Below are 18,900 nucleotides of genomic sequence, written 5' to 3'. Positions count from 1 at the left end.
GGTGCAAGGCAGGGTGGGTGTCCCAGGTTAGCTGGGTGGAGAGGTGCAAGGCAGGGTGGGTGTCCCAGGTTAGCTGGGTGGAGAGGTGCCAGGCGGGGCGGGTGTCCCAGGTTAGCTGGGTGGAGAGGTGCAAGGCAAGGTGGGTGCCCCAGGGGGCCACTGGGCAGGCGGGATGTGTCCCCAGGGTAGCTGGGGGTGGCGCTGGGTATGAGACCCGAGCTCGCGGCAGAAGCACAGTGAGGAAGTCGCGGGCATGGGGAACCCGAATGCCAGGGCCAGAGCCCCCCCTCCCCCAGCCCGGAGCACAATGGGCTCTTTGTGGAGCCTGGGAACCCAGCCGCTGGCATCAGAGCTGCGCTGCGGGCGGCCAGCGGGAGGTGGGGGGCGACCCCCATCCAGGGGGGCCTGGAGCAGCTGCCCCTCCTGCCTGTCCCAGACCTGGCGACCTCTGTCCCTCCAAGCCCAGCCCCCGGCAGCACGGCCCCAGCCTGGACAATGCCCCCTCCCCAGGGCATGGGGCTGCCAGCCCCTTCAGGGGAGCAGGGCCGCCCAGAGGATTCAGGGGGCCTGGGGCAAAGCGATTTCAGGGACCCCTTCCATTAAAAAAGAGTTGCAATACTATAGAATATTATATTCTTGTGGGGGCCCCTGCGGGACCTGGGGCAAATTGCCCCATTTGCCCCCCCTGGGCGGCCCTGGCAGGGAGTGGGGCCCCTCCCCCCACTGCTCACACTCACCTTCTGGAGGCTTGTGGGGTTCAGCTGAGTCTTGTCAATTATTTTTATTGCAACCTACAAACAAACCAGATTCTGACTGGGGGGGGTGTTTAGGGCACTCAGTGCCTACGCCCCCCACTTCCCTCTGCGTGCCCCATACGCCCCTCCACTCCCCTGCCCCATCTGCACATGTGCTATCCTCAGCCTTCCCCACTCTGCCCAGTGCCCCCGCTTGGAGATCTTCCCTGGCCCCCCCACCACCTCTGAGCTCAGAGCTACTGTGCACCCACCCAGTTTACACTACTCCAGAGAGCCCCCCACATCCCTCAACCTCCCTGGAGCGCTGCCACATGGCTCCCCACGTCCCCCGCTCTCCCCGGAGCACTGCCCCATGCGCCCCCACCCCCCGTATCCCCTGCCTGCCCTCCCTGGAGTGCTGCCCCATGACCACCCCATAGCCTCCAACCCCACAGAGCGCTGCCCCGTGGCCCTCACACCCTCACCTCTCTGCCTGTCAGGATGTGCCGGGCCAGCTTGACCTTGGCGAAGTTGCCCTTGCCAATGGTTTTGAGGAGTCGATAGTTGCCGATGTGGGGCTGCTCGTCGGTGCAGGAGGCGATGGAGTTCCGGCAGCGCGCACCCAGCGACCGGCTGGACCACGATGAGCCCTTCTCCGAGCGGCTGCTGGCCAGGGTGGAGTGCTGCGGGGGGAGAGACAGCGTCACCTGGGGGCAGGGGGCACCGGGCGCTGCGAGGAAAGAGTCCTGGCTCCCAGCCTCCTGCTATAACCACCAGGCCCCACTTCCCTGCCAGAGCTAGGGAGAGACCCCAGGAGTCCTGGTTCCCAGTCCCCCGCTCTAGCCACCAGACCCCACTCCCCTCCTGGGGCTAGTGCACAGTTTGGGCGGAAGGCATGCTGCTGCCACCCAACAGCTGGGATGAGTCAGCACAGGGACCTGGGGGGCAGGGCCCCAGCCCCATGGGTTCCCCAGCCCCGAGTGCCATATGCCCGGCTGAGCAGGAAAGCCCAATGGGGTGGAGGAGTCACTGTGCTACCAGAACCAACCAGACCCTGCCTTAGGATGATGGCATCACACACGGCAACAGGCAGGGCAGGAAAATGACCTCCATCCCCCCCGCCCCAAGACCCCTTCCTGGGCACTGGCCAACTGGGAACGGGATCAGGAGAACCTCCCTAGGGAGCTGGGGAGAGTGTGGTCCGGCCATCAGAGCCCCCCGCCGAACCCTGGGGTCAGGCACTGCTCGGGGCCCAGGCCTGGCCCCGCAGCCGGAACCTCCTGCTGAACTGGGGCCAGGCCCAGCTGGAGGAGCAGGCGGGAGGTGCAGCGAGCAGGCCCTGCAGGGGAGCAGCCTGCAGGGGCCGGGGTGACACTGAGCCCAGCCTGTTCAGAGTCGCTGCCCTTGCCGTGTCCTGCAGCCCGCAGCAGCCCCTGGGAGCCACATCTGCAGCTTCAAGGAGACTCCGTCGATTCTCCCGTCAGCGAGCAGCAGCAGGAGAGTCCAGACAGCAGGAGTGTCTCCTGCCTTCCCCCAGACCCCCTCATACCTGCCACAGCCCCCCCACCTCCTCTCAAGACCTGCCACTGCCCCCACACAACACAAAGCCCCTCCCCACACAGTGCTGCTGTCCCCCGCCGCCCCGCCCAACCCTCACAGCCCTCGTCCCTCAGTACTACAAGCTTGCTAGATTGGTGCAGTAAAGGCGTCCCCAAATCCCAGCCTGAGCCCCTCACAGCCCCCCCGCCATGTGCCCTGAATGCCCCTGTGCTCTCAGAGCTGCTGTCCCAAGCGGGCCAGGCCCAAGGAGCCGATCGCATGAACGAGCTCAGACAGCTCAGAGCAACTTGGCACGAGGAGCTCACAGATGGACACCAGCAGCAAACCCTGCAGACCAGGGGTGCCCCCCCAAAACCATGTGGGGGCAGCACTCAGCACCACACAGCCCCAAAGGCCAGGCACCTCCTTCCCAGCATGCCAAGGCCCCACATATTGAGCACCCCCTTCCCAGCACTGCGGGGGGCCCAGTGCTTAGCACCCCACAGCTCTGCAGGCCGTGTACCCCCCCAGCACCACAGGGGGCCCAGAACTCAGCACCCCACAGCTCCACAGGCCGGGTACCCCCCCAGCACCACAGGGGGCCCAGCACTCAGCACCCCATGGCCCCGCAAGCCAGACACACACCCCCCCCAGCACCATGGGGGGCCCAGCACCCAGCACCCCATGGCCCCACAGACCAGGCACCACCTCCCAGCACCCTACAGCCCTGCAAGTCGACATCTCCTTCCCAGCACCATGGGAGGGCCAGCACTCAGCAACCCACAGCCCCACAGGCTGGGCGCCATCCCCCAGCACCCCACGGTCACCAGATCAGCCCCTCATAGCCGTAGGACAAAAAGGTGGTTAGTGGGTTACAGATTATTGTAATAAACCATAAACCCAGTGTCCTTATTGAGACTGACTTTTAGTGTCTAGTAAAGTTATGAATTAAGGTCCCAGGCTTGTCTTTCAGAAGTGTTGAGGAAGTTTCCTTTGAGGATGAGGAAGGAGAGTTCAGATAAAGAGTTACCATGCTGTGAAAAGTGTCCACCCACAGCCAAGGGTGTTTTTGTCTTTTATCAGTTTCCTCTGAGAGTTAATTTGAGAGCGCAGTGACTGTCTGGTTTCACCCGCATAGTAATTGTTGGGGTGTTTCGTGCACATGTTGTGATAGACATGTAGGATCCATGGATCTGGAAAGTTGTGTTCTGGGGATCACTGTAGATATGATTACAGGTTTTGAATCTGTTGTTCTGGCAGGGTCTGGTGCTGCTTTGAGTTGGTGGGTCCTGTTCTGTGGGGAGCTTGCTTCTGATGATGAGCTTGGAGAGGCTGGGGGGTTATTTGAAGGCCAGAAGAGGGGGCTCAGCAAAGATTTCTTTCAGAGCGGGGTCCCCATCGAGTAAGGATTGTAGTTATTTAATGATACCCCATATGACAACTAGGAGTGTGCGGTCAGAGCAGGATTTATATCTGTGCTGAAACAGCTTCTCTCGGCGTATTTGGGTGGCCTATTCCATGTTGTGATCTACTTCTCTGGTGGAGTGTCCTTGTTTGATGAAGGTGGTTTCGAGTGTGTTAAGGTGTGTATCCTGGACTCTCTTCACAGCATATTCTGTGGTATCTGAGAGCCTGGCTGCAGCTAACAGATTTCTTGGTGTTTGGGGTGGTTACAGGATCTGTGAAGGTAGGTGTGGGGATCCGTGGGTTTCCTGTGTATAGCTGGCTGTAGGGTTCCATTGCTGAAGCAGATTGTGGTGTTCAGGAAGTTGATGCTGGTGTGGGAGCATTCTCGAGAGAGTTTAATGGACGGGGATGGGGTGGTGGCTGCTTAAGTTGTGGTGGAAACATATGAGGGAGTTTAGGTTGTCTGGCCAGATGAAAATATCATGGATGTATCTCAGGTATATCATTGGCTTTTGTGGTGCATTTGTCCAGAAATTCTTCTCCATGTGGCCCTATGAAGAGGTTGGCATATTGGGGAACCATCCTAGCACCCATGGCTGTTCCCATGGTTTTTGACAAATGAGAACTGTTCTGGGTGAGGATGAAAGGGCTGAAGGTGGTGATGTGCTGGGGAGGGACAGCTGAGGGTTGTCCAGTGTCTTGTAGATAGTTGAGGCAAGCATCTAGGCCATCACTGTGAGGGATATTGGTGTGTAGGGAGGTGACATACATGGTGACAAGGGTGGTGTTCCGAGGGAGGCTGTTATTGTTGCAGAATTTCTGGAGGAAGTCTATTGTGCCCTTTGTGTACCGAGGATGGTTTCTAGGAGTTCTGATATTCCTTCAGTAAGAGTGCCAGGGCCGACGGGTCTGCCTTAGGTCCCTCATCTGTGCATCTTGGGAAGCACACAGACGGTCCCTGGGGTGGGTTTGTGGAGGATGAAGTTGTAAAGCAGGGGTCGGCAACCCTCGGCACGTGTGCCAAAGACGGCATGCTGCTACCAGCGACCTGCCAGGATCCTGGCACCACTCAGCCCCCCCGCCCACCGCTCTCTCCTGCGGGGGCAGGAGGCAGAAGCTTGGTCCTGCCAGCAGCCAAGCTCCTCCCTCCCTCCCCCACTTCTTCCCCCAGCGTGCTGCCTTCCTGCGCCGTCGCCACCTCCTCTCCTTCCCTGCGCCAATCACCTGATCGCCCTTGCGAGGGGGAGGGGGAGCGGAGCCGCAGCGCGCTCGCTGCTCCGGGGAGGAGGCAGAGAGGAGGTGGGGACGGACGGGGCCCTGGGGGACGGGGTGGAATTGGGCATATCCCCTCCAACCCCCTGCTGTGAGCCACTCATCACAGGGGGCTGGGAGCACCCCCATGAGCCAAGCACCCCAGCCCTCTGCCCTGACCCCTGCACCCCACACACCCAATGCCCTGACTCTTGCACCCCTCCTACATCCCCACCCTGAGCACCCAACAGGAGCTCCTGCACCCACCCCCATATTCCCACCTGCACCCCCGGTCTGGGGTCCCGGCCATTGGCCCCACTCAGCCCACTGCGAGTCTGGGGTCCCGACTGCTGGCCCCTTGCCAGCCGGGGTCCTGCAGTCCCCGCTCAGCCCACTGCTGAACTAGGTGAATGGAACCCCAGGCTGGCAGCGGGCTGAGTGGGCTGGCAGCGTAAGATCAGCATTTTAATTTAATTTTAAATGAAGCGTCTTAAAAATTTTAAAAACCTTATTTACTTTACATACAACAATCGTTTAGTTATATAATTTAGACTTATAGAAAGAGACCTTCTAAAAACGTTAAAATGTATGACTGGCCTGCGAAACCTTAAGTTAAAGTGAATAAGTGAAAACTCGGCACAGCACTTCTGAAAGGTTGCCGACCCTTGTTTTAGAGTTTCTCTTGGAGTTGTTTGGGGAAGGATTTGATGATACCCTTAAATTCCTGGGTGAATTGTGATGTGGGGTCTTCTTTGAGTACTTTATAGCAGTTGGTGTCAGGAGGGCCGACAAGGGGGGGTGGGGAGCCGGTACAAATTACCGGGGCCCGGCAGTCCGGAAGGGGGCCCGGGGCCCGGCTTCGTCGGCCCTGTTTAGCCGGTCCACCCTTGCTGGGGGGAGGAGGCCGAAAAAAAATTTTCTCTGGGGCCTGAACCCACTCTCCGGGGCCCTGGGTGTCAGAGAGCTGCCGGTTGGCCTCACTCTATCTGTTGGTCTGATCACTATCTGATATTGTCATCTCAGCAGTGGAGAGGTTGGGGTGGATGTGATGTTTGTTGATTGCAGAGTCATTTTTTTTCTCCTGAAGCAAGCAATGTAATGATCAAGTGTGTGGTTTTGTCCACTGTGGGGTGCCCAGTCAGACTCCCCACAGAGCAGGGGACACCAACTCAAAGTGGCACCAGACCCTGCCACAACAACAGATGCAAAACCTGAACCCATAGCTCCATTGCTATGATGGTCACTACTCCACAAAACACACCTTTCAAGGTCCATGAGTCCTGGACATGCCTAGCACAATACATGGTATCACCTCATCCAGTGCACTAAACGCCCCAATAATAATAATGCAGGTGAAACCAGACAATCCCTGCGCTCTCGAATGAACTCATGCAGAAAAATGATAAAAGACAAACAGCACATCACCCGTGGGGGAACACTTTTCCCAGAAATGATCACTCCGTATGTAACCTCCCAGGCCTCGTGCTCACAGGAAACCTGCACAACCCTTTCAAAAGATGAGCCTGGGAGCTTAAATTCATAACTTTACTAGACCCTAAAATCATGGTCTTAATAAAGACCATGGATTTATGGCTTATTTCAACAATCTGTAACCCATTAACCCCCCTTTTTTATCCTCTGGCTACAGGGCTACACGGGCCACTTCACCTTCAATGGTCTCTTAGAACATGAAGAGACACAATATCTTGGGAACCACACAGCTACAATAGAATGTGTGTTAACTACTTATGCCAAACAATCTGGTTCACCTTTTATTTAGTTGTGACCCCAGAACCTTTCCCAGCCCTGAAGACGAGCTCCGTGTCGCTCAAAAGCTTGTCTCTCTCATCCCCAGAAGTTGGTCCACTAAAACATATGACCTCATCTCACGGCAGAACAAGGAGTAATGGTCTCAAGTTGCAGTGGGGGAGGTCTAGGTTGGATATTAGGAAAAACTTTTTCACTAGTAGGGTGGTGAAGCACTGGAATGGGTTACCTAGGGAGGTGGTGGAATTTCCTTCCTTAGAGGTTTTTAAGATCAGGCTTGACAAAGCCCTGGCTGGGATGATTTAGTTGGGGATTGGTCCTGCTTTGAGCAGGGGGTTGGACTAGATACCTCCTGAGGTCCCGTCCAACCCTGATATTCTATGATCCACCTTGGCTTGCTGAAGTGCCAGGTAGGATTTAAGCTCTGGCTCTGTGAGTTCAGCTCTTAACACAGTCACCTGAGACCTTAGTCCATTGTCGCCCTCCAGCAGAGCCTTGCTAAGTTCACATGCTCTGTCCCTGCGGATCCTCCGAGGGTTTCAGCCAGTCCTTAACCACCAACCCCTCATATCTCCTGCTCTTCCCCACAAGCATTTTAACCCTTCAGCACCAAGTAGGCAGCCATGCCAAGTCAAACAAGTCATTGCCATGCACACCATTCATCCAAATACTACAGAAAATTCCCATTTCTGTCACACGTGGCTAACTGGAAATCCAGAGTTTCCTAGTGTTTGACTTTGCAACAGTAGTGAATATGTGTGGGGGGGTAGGGTGACCAGACAGCAAGTGTGAAAAATCAGGACAGGAGGCAGGGGGTCATAGGAGCCTATATAAGAAAAAGACCCCAAAACTGGGACATCTGGCCCCCCTACTGTGAGGCATCTCCTAAGTGTTTATAAAGGCAAACTGAAAACTTGAGTCCCATCCTATGGCACTGAACTGAGCCCCTCCTGGGTCACAGGCCAGGCTGAGACTTTTACATCCACCACAAGGTGCTCTACTGTTTGAGCTAATGGGGTCACTGGTAGCAGTAGGAGACTGTTATCCTCCATGTGGACCAGCCACCCGAGGGGGATGAGATTCACGCTTGCCAGTGGGTGTCACTACTATTTGCTGACAGCAGAGGACTGGTGAGACTCAGGACTCCTGGGTCCCATTGCAGGCTGGGGAAGGGAAGGGAAGGGAGGGGCTGTAGTAGTTATAAACCCTTCTGCCCCTGTGCCCCCCATCTGTCCCTACCCCCTCTGCTTCCACCCTTCCTCTTGGGCTCCTGTCTTTGTTCCCCCGTCAGTCTCTCCTGCTGCTAACCCCGCAGGCTGGCCTCACCCTTCTCCCCCCAACCTGGGCCCAGCAAGGGGGCACTGACCACGCAGGAGAGATGGGCTCTGGGCTCTCAGGTCTAGGGCAGCCCTTGGCATGAGGGGCCAGATGAGTGGGGAGCAGAGAAAGTGTGTTGGTTAGCAGGGGCAGAGGGAGGGAGTCGGGTGATGGGCCAGTTGGCTGGGGGTGTTGGGAGGCAGAGGAGGGCACTGGTTAGGGGGGGGAGAGGTAAGGAGCCAGCAGGCAAGGAGGAGGGTGCCACTTGACATGGCACCACGATAATGCTGTATCCCCACCAGCCGTTTCCCTGGGTGAGGGCCGCACTCCCGAGGGTGGGAGAGACTGGCAGCTGCAGCTCTGTGCCACTCACTGCGATCTCCTTGCAAACGTGAGCGCACGCCTGTGTCTGTGTCTGTCCATGCCCACCCCAGCCTCTCATCGGCCACGGGCTCAGTACACGGCAGCTCCCAGCCCAAGGCTCCCTGGCATGCGAGCCCAGGGCCCCGCTCCCCTGCTGGGCTCGGGGGAGCCAGGCACCCCCGGCGTCTGGTTCGACCCCAGCTGAGAAAGTGTCCCCGCTGTGGGCTGGGTTCAGGGTCAGCAGGAAGGGGCGATGCACAGCGGGCTCAGGCGTTCGCCTGCAGGGCCTGGCTCCTACAGAGCCCGCCGCACCGCAGGAGGCTCCCGGGGCAGTACCAGCCCTGGTCCTGCCCCAGTCCAGAGAGCACATAGGCCTGGCAAGGTGAGAGGCCCAGCACCTCGTAGCTGCCATCCATGGGCCCTGAGCCTCACAATGGCTGGGCCCGCTGCAGGGCAGGCTGGGCTGACCTCCCCTGACATACAGGCCTGGACAGTGATAGGCTCCTGCTCCCCAGGGGCTCCCAGTCTGAACTCCACAGGCCCCAACCTGCTGGCACAGGGGGCATCATGGTCCCAGCACTGCCTCATGCGTCTCCCTTCCAGCCTGGCATCTGGGACCTCAGTAGCATGGCCTCACAGTGCTACGGCTGGTGCTCATCCTGCAGCAACACACTTCAGGGTCCCAGGGCGTTGGAGCTGTGTTCCAGCTCCGCTCCAGCTCCAGCTCCAGGCAAAAACCTGCAGCTCCACTGCTCCGGAGCTGCTCCATGCTCCAGCTCCGGGCTCCGCTCCAAAGCCCTGCTTCAGGCTACTAAATGACACAAACATTGGCCCTCGCCTCCTTCCCACCTGCCCTGGAAGGTCAGGGCAGAGAAACAAAAATGATGAAAGGTCTAGAGAATATGACCTACAAGAGAAGATTGAACAAACCCAATTCTTTCAGTCTGGAGAAGAGGGGACATGATAGTTTTCAAGCACATAAAAGACTGTTACAAGGAGGAGGGAGAAAAATTGTTCTCTAACTTCTGAGGACAGGACAAGCAATGGCCTTAAACTGCAGCACGGGTGGTTTAGGTCGGACTTTAGGAAAGCTTCCTGTCAGGGTGGTTAAGCACTGGAATAAATTACCTAGGGAGGTTGTGGAATCTCAGTCATTGGAGGTTTTTAGGAGCAGGTTAGACAAAACACCTGTCAGGGACAGTCTAGATAATACTTAGTGCTGCCACAAGTGCAGGGGACCGGATTAGATGACCTCTCAAGGTCTCTGCCAGTCCTATGATTGTATGACTCGGGGGAAGGAGCTGAGGCAGTGCCCGGGGCCATGGGCTTGGGGCAGAAGGGAGGTATTGCCAGTACAGCGGAAGAGCACAATATCACACAAGATGATCTTGATGATATTGAAAACTGAGTAATAGAAATGGGATAATATTTAATAGTGCAAAGTCATGTACAAGGTCACGGGACTAACAACAAGAATTTTTGCTATAAGTTGGGGATTTATCAGTTGGAAGTGACACAGGAGGAGAAAGACCTGGGTGTACTGGTTAATCACAGGAGGACTATGTATGATGTGGCTGTGAAAAAGGCTAACACAATGCTAGGATGCATCAGGCGAGGTATTTCCAGCAGAGACAGGGAAGTGTTAGTACCATTATACAAGGCACCGGTGAGACCTTATCTGGAATACTCTGTGCAGTTCTGGTCTCCCATGTTCAAGAAAGATGAATTCAAACGTGAACAGATGCAGAGAAGAGCTACTAGGATGATCCGAGGAATGGAAAACCTACCTTATGAGAGAAGGCTGAAGGAGCTTAGCTTGTTTAACCTAACCAAACAAAGGCTGAGGGAAGATAGGATTCCTCTCTATAAACACATCTGAGTGATAAACACAGGGAGGGAGAGGAGTTATTTAAGTAAAGGGCCAATGTGGACACTAGAACAAACGGATACAACTGGCCATCAACAAGTTTAGGCTTGAAGTTAGATGAAAGTTTCTAACCATCAGAGGAGTGAAGTTCCCGAGCAGCCTTCCAAGGGGAGCAGCATGGGGCAAAAATCCTACCTGGCTTCAAGACTGAGCTTGGTAAGATCATGGAGGGGATGGTATGGTGAGACGACCTACAATGCCATGTGGCCCATCGGTGGCTGCCGGTAGCAAATATCCCCAATGGCCGGAGATGGGGCATGTGATGGGGAGGGCTCTGCGTTACTACAGAGAATTCTTTCCCAGGTGTCTGGCTCGTGGGTCTTGCCAACATGCTCAGGGTCCATTGATCGCTGTATTTGGAGTTGGGAAGGAATTTTCCCCCAGATTGGCAGAGACCCTGGGGGTTTTTCCATCTTCCTCTGCAACATAGGTTTAAACTAATGCAGGTTTAAACTAATGTAAATGGTGGATTCTCCGTAACTTGAAGTCTTTAAATCAAGATTTGAGGACTTCAGTAACTCAGCCAGAGATTCTGGGTCTATTACAGGGTGGGTTGGGGAGGTTCTTCAAGGTGTGGGGTCCCTATCTGAATTCCAGTCCCATCCTCCTTCCTCTCTGCTACGGATCTGTGCGACTTGCAGTGGAGAGAAGGAACTGAGGGTGCAGTCAGTCCACCCTGCCCTTTATCGCCTCAGACTAAACCATGAGGCGGAGCAAGGGCGCATGTGTGGACTGACGGACACTACTTCTAAAATCTCTGGCCCAGACACATGGTGCATGTGTACAACCTTCACTGGAATACTGATAGGGGCCACACATCTCGAAGGACCTCCAGTTACAGGTATGTAACCTCCTCTTCATCTATCTGACCTCCTGCACATCGCAGGCCACAAAACCTCCAGTTACAGGTAAGCAACCTCCTCCTTCTTCAAGTGACAGTCTCTATTGTGTTTCCCTAAGGGTGATTAACAAGCAGCACCCAGTTAGGAGGAGGGTGCGAGGAAGAGGACAGAACTGTGGAACGGAGAACAGCCGCACCGAACGAGACATCTACTACCAAGGTGTACTGAGAAGGTTTGTACCGAGCTCCACGGGGCCGCCCCACACGTCTGTAAGCGGCACGTCATGAAACGTGGCTGTAGTCGATGCTCGCGCTCTTGTGGAATGGGCTAGTACGCCAAGGGGCGAAGACAGTCCTGACAACCAACAGGAGAGCGTAATGTGCACCGAAACCCACTCAGAGATCCTCTGTGTGGAGATCGCTTGCTCCTTAATCCTGTCAGCTATCGCCATAAACAGACTAGGGGACTTGCTGAATGGTCAAGGGAGTGAAGGCGTCGCTCCTCTGCCGAGGCTTCGGAAAGAAGGCAGGTAAGCGTATGGGTTGGTTGACATGAAAACAGGATACAACTTTTGGCAGAAACTTGGGATGCAGACACAGAGAAACCCTGTCCTTATGGAACGTGGGATCCGCTGTCATGTCCCCCAGTTTGCCTACCCTTCTCCCGGAAGTAATAACCACAGGGAAGGCGGCCTTCACGGAAAGGAGAGACAGAGAGCAGGAGGCCAGAGGTTCAGGGGGTGATTTCACTGAGGGTGAGAGGACGAGGGTGAGATCCCACTGGTGGGCGCTGGTTGGACAGGTCCTAAGGAAGCATTTCCAAGACCTGCTAGTCAAGGGGCGGATAAAGACAGAGAGTGCCCCTCCACAGGGGATGGCAGGCACGGATAGCGGCTACATGCACCTTGATGGAGCTGAGCGCGAGTCCTGATCCCTTCAGGGACAGACGCCAGTCCAGAAGAAGGTGAACGTCCATGTCCTCAGGGGCAAGACCTCCTCTGCCGGGCCCTGGAGGGGAAACGCTTCCACTTGGCCCAATAGGAGCCTTGTGGCCTCTTTCCTGCTACCAGAGAGGATGTCTTGCCCTGCCAACAATCCGTCGCATTCTAGCGAAAATGCCCACTTGAAAACCGGGCTTTTGGGGGCGCATCTGTGGATCGGGATGCCTGATCCTGCCTCTATGTTGTGCGAGCAGCTCCGGGAACATTGGCAGTGGAAGCGGGGGATGCGCTGACATGCGGAGCAGGGGAAACCAGAACTGGTGAGGCCAAAATGGGGTGATGAGAATCACTGTGGCCCTCTCCCACCTGATCTTGTGAAGGACCTGAATCAGGAGCGGTTGCGTGGGAAAGTTGTAAGGGGTCTGGCCCAACTGGCAGAGGATGAGGGCATCACCTTGGGAATGGGCGTGGAGGCCCACTCTGGAGCAGTACGGGGTGCATCTGCTGTTGCTGTGGGAAGCAAAGAGGTCCCTGGTTGGAGTCTCCCATTGGGCGAAAATGTCACTGGCTACAGTGTCATGCAGTGCCCATTTGTGGTCGGCCATGAATTTTGTGCTCAGAGAGTCTGCAATCACGTTCTGAGTCCCGGGAATATAGGCTGCTGACAACAGGATCTAGTAGGCGATGCACCAATGCTATAGACAAACTGCTTCCACAGAGAACGCTGGCGCCCACGCGCCCCTTTTTGTTGATGTAATAAATGATGGTGACATGTCACTTCTGACATGACAAGAACATGATGGGAGTGAATGGAGGCGAGAAATACGTGGCACACTCTCCACATCACCGGAAGCTCCGGGATGTTGATGAGCATCCTGGATTCCCAAGCAGCCCAACTCGCCTGTGTCACATGTTCGCCCATGTGGGCACCCCATCTGGCGAACCCATGATGAGCGTCATGCTCGGGAAGGATGGAAGGAAGGGTTTCCCGGGGCAGACTGACCCAGGTCCGTCCACCAGTGGACAGGGAGGAGTACCTCAGGGGGAAGTGTCAACAGGAGGTCCATGGTATGTGGTGAGGGAGAATAGACCCTCTGGAGTCATAGCTGGAGTCAGCGAAGGTGGTGACAGACATGCAAGCTACCATGTGGCCAAGGAGGGAAAGGTAAGTCTGGACCGTAACAGAAGGACTGGTGACCATCTTGGCAATCAGCTCTTGGTAGTAGGCTTGTGCGGAGATTGCATCATGCAGGCTCCTATGAATTCTAGTGACTGTGTGGGATCCAAAGTTGATTTTTCAATGCTAACACTCACCCTAACGGAGGAGAGGTGTCCGAGCAGCATGGAGGTCGAGGTTCGAGCCTCCAGCATGGAGGTCGAGGTTCGAGCCTCCTTTTGCATCCCACTGCTAGGAGCCAATCATTGAGGCAGGGTACTATAAGGACCCCCTGACATCAGAGGTGGATCTCCACTACAAAACAAAAAAACGTGGCACAGTGGTTAAGTCCGAAAGGCCAGACCCTGGACTGGAAACATTGATCACTTACCACAAACCTCAGGAACCTTCTGTGGGTTGGATGGAGGTCTATATGAAAATAGGCATGCTGTATACTGCGAGCTATAAACCACATGCCTTTTCCCAGCGAGGGTATGATGGCTGCTAAGATGAGCATTCGAAACCTGGGCTCATGTAGGAACTGATAGAGAAAACGCAGGTCCAAGATTAGTCTCCATCCACCCTTCTTCTTGAGTACGAGGAAATACGTGGACTAGAACCCTGCACCCTGGTAAATCATTGGAACAGGTTCTACTGTTCCCCTCCGTGGTAGGGAGTCCACTTCTAGGGAGAGGATACTGCCGTGAGAGCAGGGGCGGCTCTAGGCATTTTGCCGCCCCAAGCACGGCAGGCAGGCTGCCTTCGGTGGCTTGCCTGCGGGAGGTCCACAGTCCTGCGAATTCAGCGGCAGCCTGTGGGAGGTCCGCCGAAGCCGCGGGACCAGCGGACCCTCCGCAGGCATGCCGCCGAAGGCAGCTTGCCTGCCGCCCCCGCAGCAACTGGCAGAGCGCCCCCCGCGGCTTGCCCCCCAAGCATGAGCTTGGCTTGCTGGGGCCTGGAGCCACCCCTGCGTGAGAGTGGTCCCTGAGGTGGGGCCAGCGTTGGGGACGTGGGTGAGGTAGCATCATGAACTCGATTGTACAGCCACGTCAAATGACATCCAGGACCCACTTGTCCATTGCTATCACACGCCAAGCTGGTAAAAAGAGTGCTAGGCATCCCCCAGAGGGGGTGGGTCAGGTGCACGGTGGGAGGCGGCTCTCTTGGTGCACTCTGAAATATCGCTTTTGCGAAGACTGAGCATGAGATGCAGAAGGCTGTGCTGGGGAACCTGGAGAACAGGACCATGGTGTTTTCTGTTCCTTGCGAGGAGGCTCATAGGCAGTTGATGGAAGAACTGAGGTGTTCTGAATCACTGGGTCGGCGGCGGGGGGCAGAACTTGTGCTTGGGTGCTAGTGTGTAAATACCCAACGATCATAGCGTGACTCTGGAATCCTTGAGGGAGTGGAGGGAATTGTCAGGTTTTTGGCTGAAGAGAGGAGATTCATCAAAAGGGAGATCCTCTGAGGTACTTGTTCTCATGACGTCCCCATAGCCAATGTGCACGAAGAGGCGTCCGCTACATCCACCAAGGTCTGGAATGTCATCCTCCCAATGAGTCTGTCCTCCTCTAAGACCGGGGTTCTCAACCTTTCCAGGCGTCTGTCTCCCTTTCATGAGGCTGCTTTGTCTTGTGTAGACCAAGTTTCACCTCACCTGAAAACTACTTTGCTTACAAAATCAGACATAAAAATACAAAAAGGGTCTCAGTACACTGTTACTGAAAACCTGCTGACTTTCTCACTTTTACCATATAATTATAAAATAAATCGATTGGAATATAAATATTGGACTTACATTTCAGTATATCGTATATAGAGCAGTATGAACAAGTCATTGTATGAAATTTTAGTTTGTACTTTGACTTTGCTGCGTAGCCTGTTGTAAAGCTAGGCAAATATCTAGACGAGTTGACATACGCCCTGAAAGAACTCTGCGTATCCCCAGGGGTATACATACCCCTGGCTGAGAACCACTGCTCTAAGATGGCTTCTGCCCACTTTCAGGCTTTCTGGGGAAGCTTGTCTGCAAAGTCCACCAAATTGCCGTTAAGTTAGAAAGTCGTATTCAGCAAATAGTGCCAGAAATCCGGAACTGAAGGCTGGCCAAGAAGACTTTGCGACCCAAGAGGTCCAGCCGTTTACCCTCCTTGTCTGCCGGGGGGAACATGGATGTTGCCTGGCCTGCTCCATCACTGCTTGTATCACGAGGGAATTGGGTGTGGGGTGAGAAAACAGAAACTCAGATCTCTTCGCTGGTACATAGTACCTCTTCTCTGCCCCCTTGGCGGTAGGAACACAAGCAGACAGTTCGGGTTGGTTGGAGAATGGCATCATGGATCAGTAGAGCCACTCTGGTTGGTACCAAGGCATGCAAGGTGTCAAGAAGCTGGTGCTGTTTGTCCTGTACCTCCTCCGGTGGAATGGGGAGGGCCTCAGACACTCCACGTAACAGGTCCTGGAACTGGTTGTCAGCCGGGAGTGAGGAGGGAACCGAAGATACAGCGGCGTCTGGAGATGATGAAGGGAACCACTCCTGTGCCAGCAGCACTGTCGGAGCCGGACTGAGTGGTTCATCCTCCAACACCGGTTCCGAACGCTTACTCAGTAATAGCTGGAGCCACAGGTGCTGGAACGAGGGGTGCGGTGGGTTATCATCACATACAGGGTTTACAGTTTGGTTCAATGGCTCTCAGCACCCCCGCTATAAAAATTGTTCCAGCACCCCTGGCTGGAGAGGAGAGACTAGGGACTCTTCCCTTCCTGAACGGGAAGGTTCCAGAGGTGGATACTGTGGCCAGGACCCCCAGTATGGCCAAGGAGATGGATCCGCCGGATGGTGTGGAGGGCCCCAAGGAACTGGGTACCAGCGGCTCCTTTGCTGGGGAAACAGAGGGTATTGCCACTGAGTTGGTGGAGCCTTCGAATATTCGTATCTACGGTAGGGGAGGGGCAGTCCCTGCCCTCTATCCGAATCCTCCAATGCTGAGAAGTCGGATGATGGTACCGGCGGAACTGTATGAGCCATAGAGGAAACACAACCCGAAGGAGGTAAGTCCAATGTGTTACAATATGATGGGGGCTAATTTAGCTACAACAACTCAGGAAAAAGATCTTGGAGTCATCGTGGATAGTTCTCTGAAGATGTCCACGCAGTGTGCAGAGGCGGTCAAAAAAGCAAACAGGATGTTAGGAATCATTAAAAAGGGGATAGAGAATAAGACTGAGAATATATTATTGCCCTTATATAAATCCATGGGATGCCCACATCTCGAATACTGTGTACAGATGTGGTGTCCTCATCTCAAAAAAGATAATCTAGCACTAGAAAAGGTTCAGAAAAGGGCAACTAAAATGATTAGGGGTTTGGAGAGGGTCCCATATGAGGAAAGATTAAAGAGGCTAGGACTCCAGCTTGGAAAAGAGGAGACTAAGGGGGGGATATGATAGAGGTATATGAAATCATGAGTGATGTTGAGAAAGTGGATAAGGAAAAGTTATTTACTTATTCCCATAATACAAGAACTAGGGGTCACCAAATGAAATTAATAGGCAGCAGGTTTAAAACAAATAAAAGGAAGTTCTTCTTCACGCAGCACACAGTCAACTTGTGGAACTCCTTGCCTGAGGAGGTTGTGAAGGCTAGGACTATAACAGCGTTTAAAAGGGAACTGGATAAATTCGTGGTGGTGAAGTCCATAAATGGCTATTAGCCAGGATGGGTAAAGAATGGTGTCCCTAGCCTCTGTTCGTCAGAGGGTGGAGATGGACGGCAGGAGAGAGATCACTTGATCATTACCTGTTAGGTTCACTCCCTCTGGGGCACCTGGCTTTGGCCACTGTCAGTAGACAGATACTGGGCTAGATGGACTTTTGGTCTGACCCGGTACGGCCATTCTTATGTTCAGGGTAGGAGAGCGTACCTCCCCAGGCACCGGCTGAAGTGGAAGATGTGGAGATCTCGCCTCCTCCAAAGCAAAGAGTTCATGAGGCCCAGGCTCCGACTCCAGCCTCCCCGGCATCGGCGGAATGTGGCCCAGTTGGAACCAGAGCCAGAACGGAGCACTGCCTTGGAACCAAAGGTTCCCTTGACTCGCGGGTGCCGACCTGGAAAGCGTATGTGGTTCGGTGGATAGAACTGGTGGATCCGACACTCTCTGTGACTTCTTGTCATGCTTGTGAGCCTTGGAACAAGCCGCTTCTCCGTGGCTGGAACTCGTGGAAGGCTCATTCTTTCTTGGGCCTGGAGGAACATTCCCTGCCATGCTTATGCACATGCTTCCCAGCCTCACAACCAGGCCCCCGCAATGGGTCCATAGCACTGGTACGAGTGGAACCAGACTGGGTCTCCGTGGCAGGAGGTGCACTCCTGGGTTTCTCAGGCTGATGAACTGGAGGGGGGGCAAATCCCAGGCCTGGGCCCGACTACAGCCTCACGGCAACCTCCATAAGGTGGTTCTTGAGGCGGAGACCTGCCAGGGTACGGCTTGGGAAGGAGAGGTGGATACGGCACCTGGGAGCAATGTGGGCTTCTGACAAGCAGTAAGGGCAGCGCTGCCTCGTCGCTGACTGAGAATGAGACAGGCAGGAGGTGCAGACCTTGAATCCCTGCGTCTCCCGCATAACCCAGTACCCAGGCCTGGGTGCTTGAGGGAGCGGGGCGGGACCGGTATAAATGACATCCCAAAGTCCTTACAATCCTAAAACGACTATTAATACTAGAACTACAGTCAAAACAACAAATTAACTATGCACGAAAAAAGAAAAAAAAAAGACTTTTTAGTTAAGTGAGAGATGAGAGGAGAGGCTCCGACCTGGACCACACAGCGGTGAGATGGCACTGAGGGCGCGGTCGGTCCGCCCCACCCTTTATCACCTCCGATGAAACCATGAGGCGGAGCAAGGGCTCATGCTCTGACCAACAGATGCTACTACTTCCAAATTCTCTGGCTCCGGGCACATGGCGCTTGGGTATAACCCTCCAGGGAATACAGATAGGGACCAGCACTCCAAGAAGAACATGATAATCCCTTCTGGCTTTAAAGTCTATGGGTCTGTGGAGCAGTTCAGAGGCTGGCCAGAGGGATCATGCTCCTTCCGTCCATCCATCTCCAGGGGAAATCATTCCCGCCTAGGAGCAGGAGGAGCTACTGAGTCAAGCCCCAGCCCTGAAGCACAGCTCATAGGGGTGTGGGTCTGAGGCCAGGCCCGTGGAGCCAGGAGAGCCCATGCTAGCAGGGGGCACTGATGCCAACCAGCCAACGCCAAGTGAGCAGGGGCCAGCCACCTCCAGTCCCAGCCTGGCGAGTGGTGTGCAAAGAGCATGGCTGTGCCAGACCTGGCCCCGCCCAACAGAGCTGTGCTGAGCCAGCCCCGGGGCCAGCCAGGGCTCGTTGTGAGTCACTGTGGTGGCCGGCGGCACGGCCGCAGAATGAGTTACTGCTGCTGTCTGCTGCCTCGGTGCCATGGAGTGGGCTGGCCTCTGTGCTGATGCCCCAACCAGCCTTGGGAGCTGGGCCTAATCGGGGCCCAAGTTTGCCAGGAACCCGGATGAAGCCTGCAGCCAGCGTCGTTTCCCCCCCCCCACCCCCACCCCAAGAGAGCTGACAGCACTGGCAGCTGCCTGGGTGCTTTGCACTCAGCAGCTGGATGGGCCT

General features: G+C 55.2%; 1 protein-coding gene across 3 annotated transcripts in view; it reads right to left on the bottom strand.

The window, feature by feature from the left end:
- MARK4 (microtubule affinity regulating kinase 4) overlaps positions 1-18,900 on the bottom strand; it is a 56,753-nt gene that overhangs the window by 28,832 nt on the left and 9,021 nt on the right. For all 3 annotated transcript variants that reach the window (XM_044989217.1, XM_044989218.1, XM_044989219.1), the window contains exons 2-3: positions 1,220-1,417; positions 738-791 (exon numbers count right to left, since the gene is read on the bottom strand). In XM_044989217.1, the coding sequence (XP_044845152.1) occupies positions 738-791; positions 1,220-1,417 (252 nt within the window). The remainder of the gene's footprint in view (positions 1-737; positions 792-1,219; positions 1,418-18,900) is intronic.

This window comes from Mauremys mutica, chromosome 15 (assembly GCF_020497125.1).
Source record: "Mauremys mutica isolate MM-2020 ecotype Southern chromosome 15, ASM2049712v1, whole genome shotgun sequence".
Lineage (NCBI taxonomy): Eukaryota > Metazoa > Chordata > Testudines > Geoemydidae > Mauremys > Mauremys mutica.
This window is presented reverse-complemented; position numbering and strand designations above follow the sequence as displayed.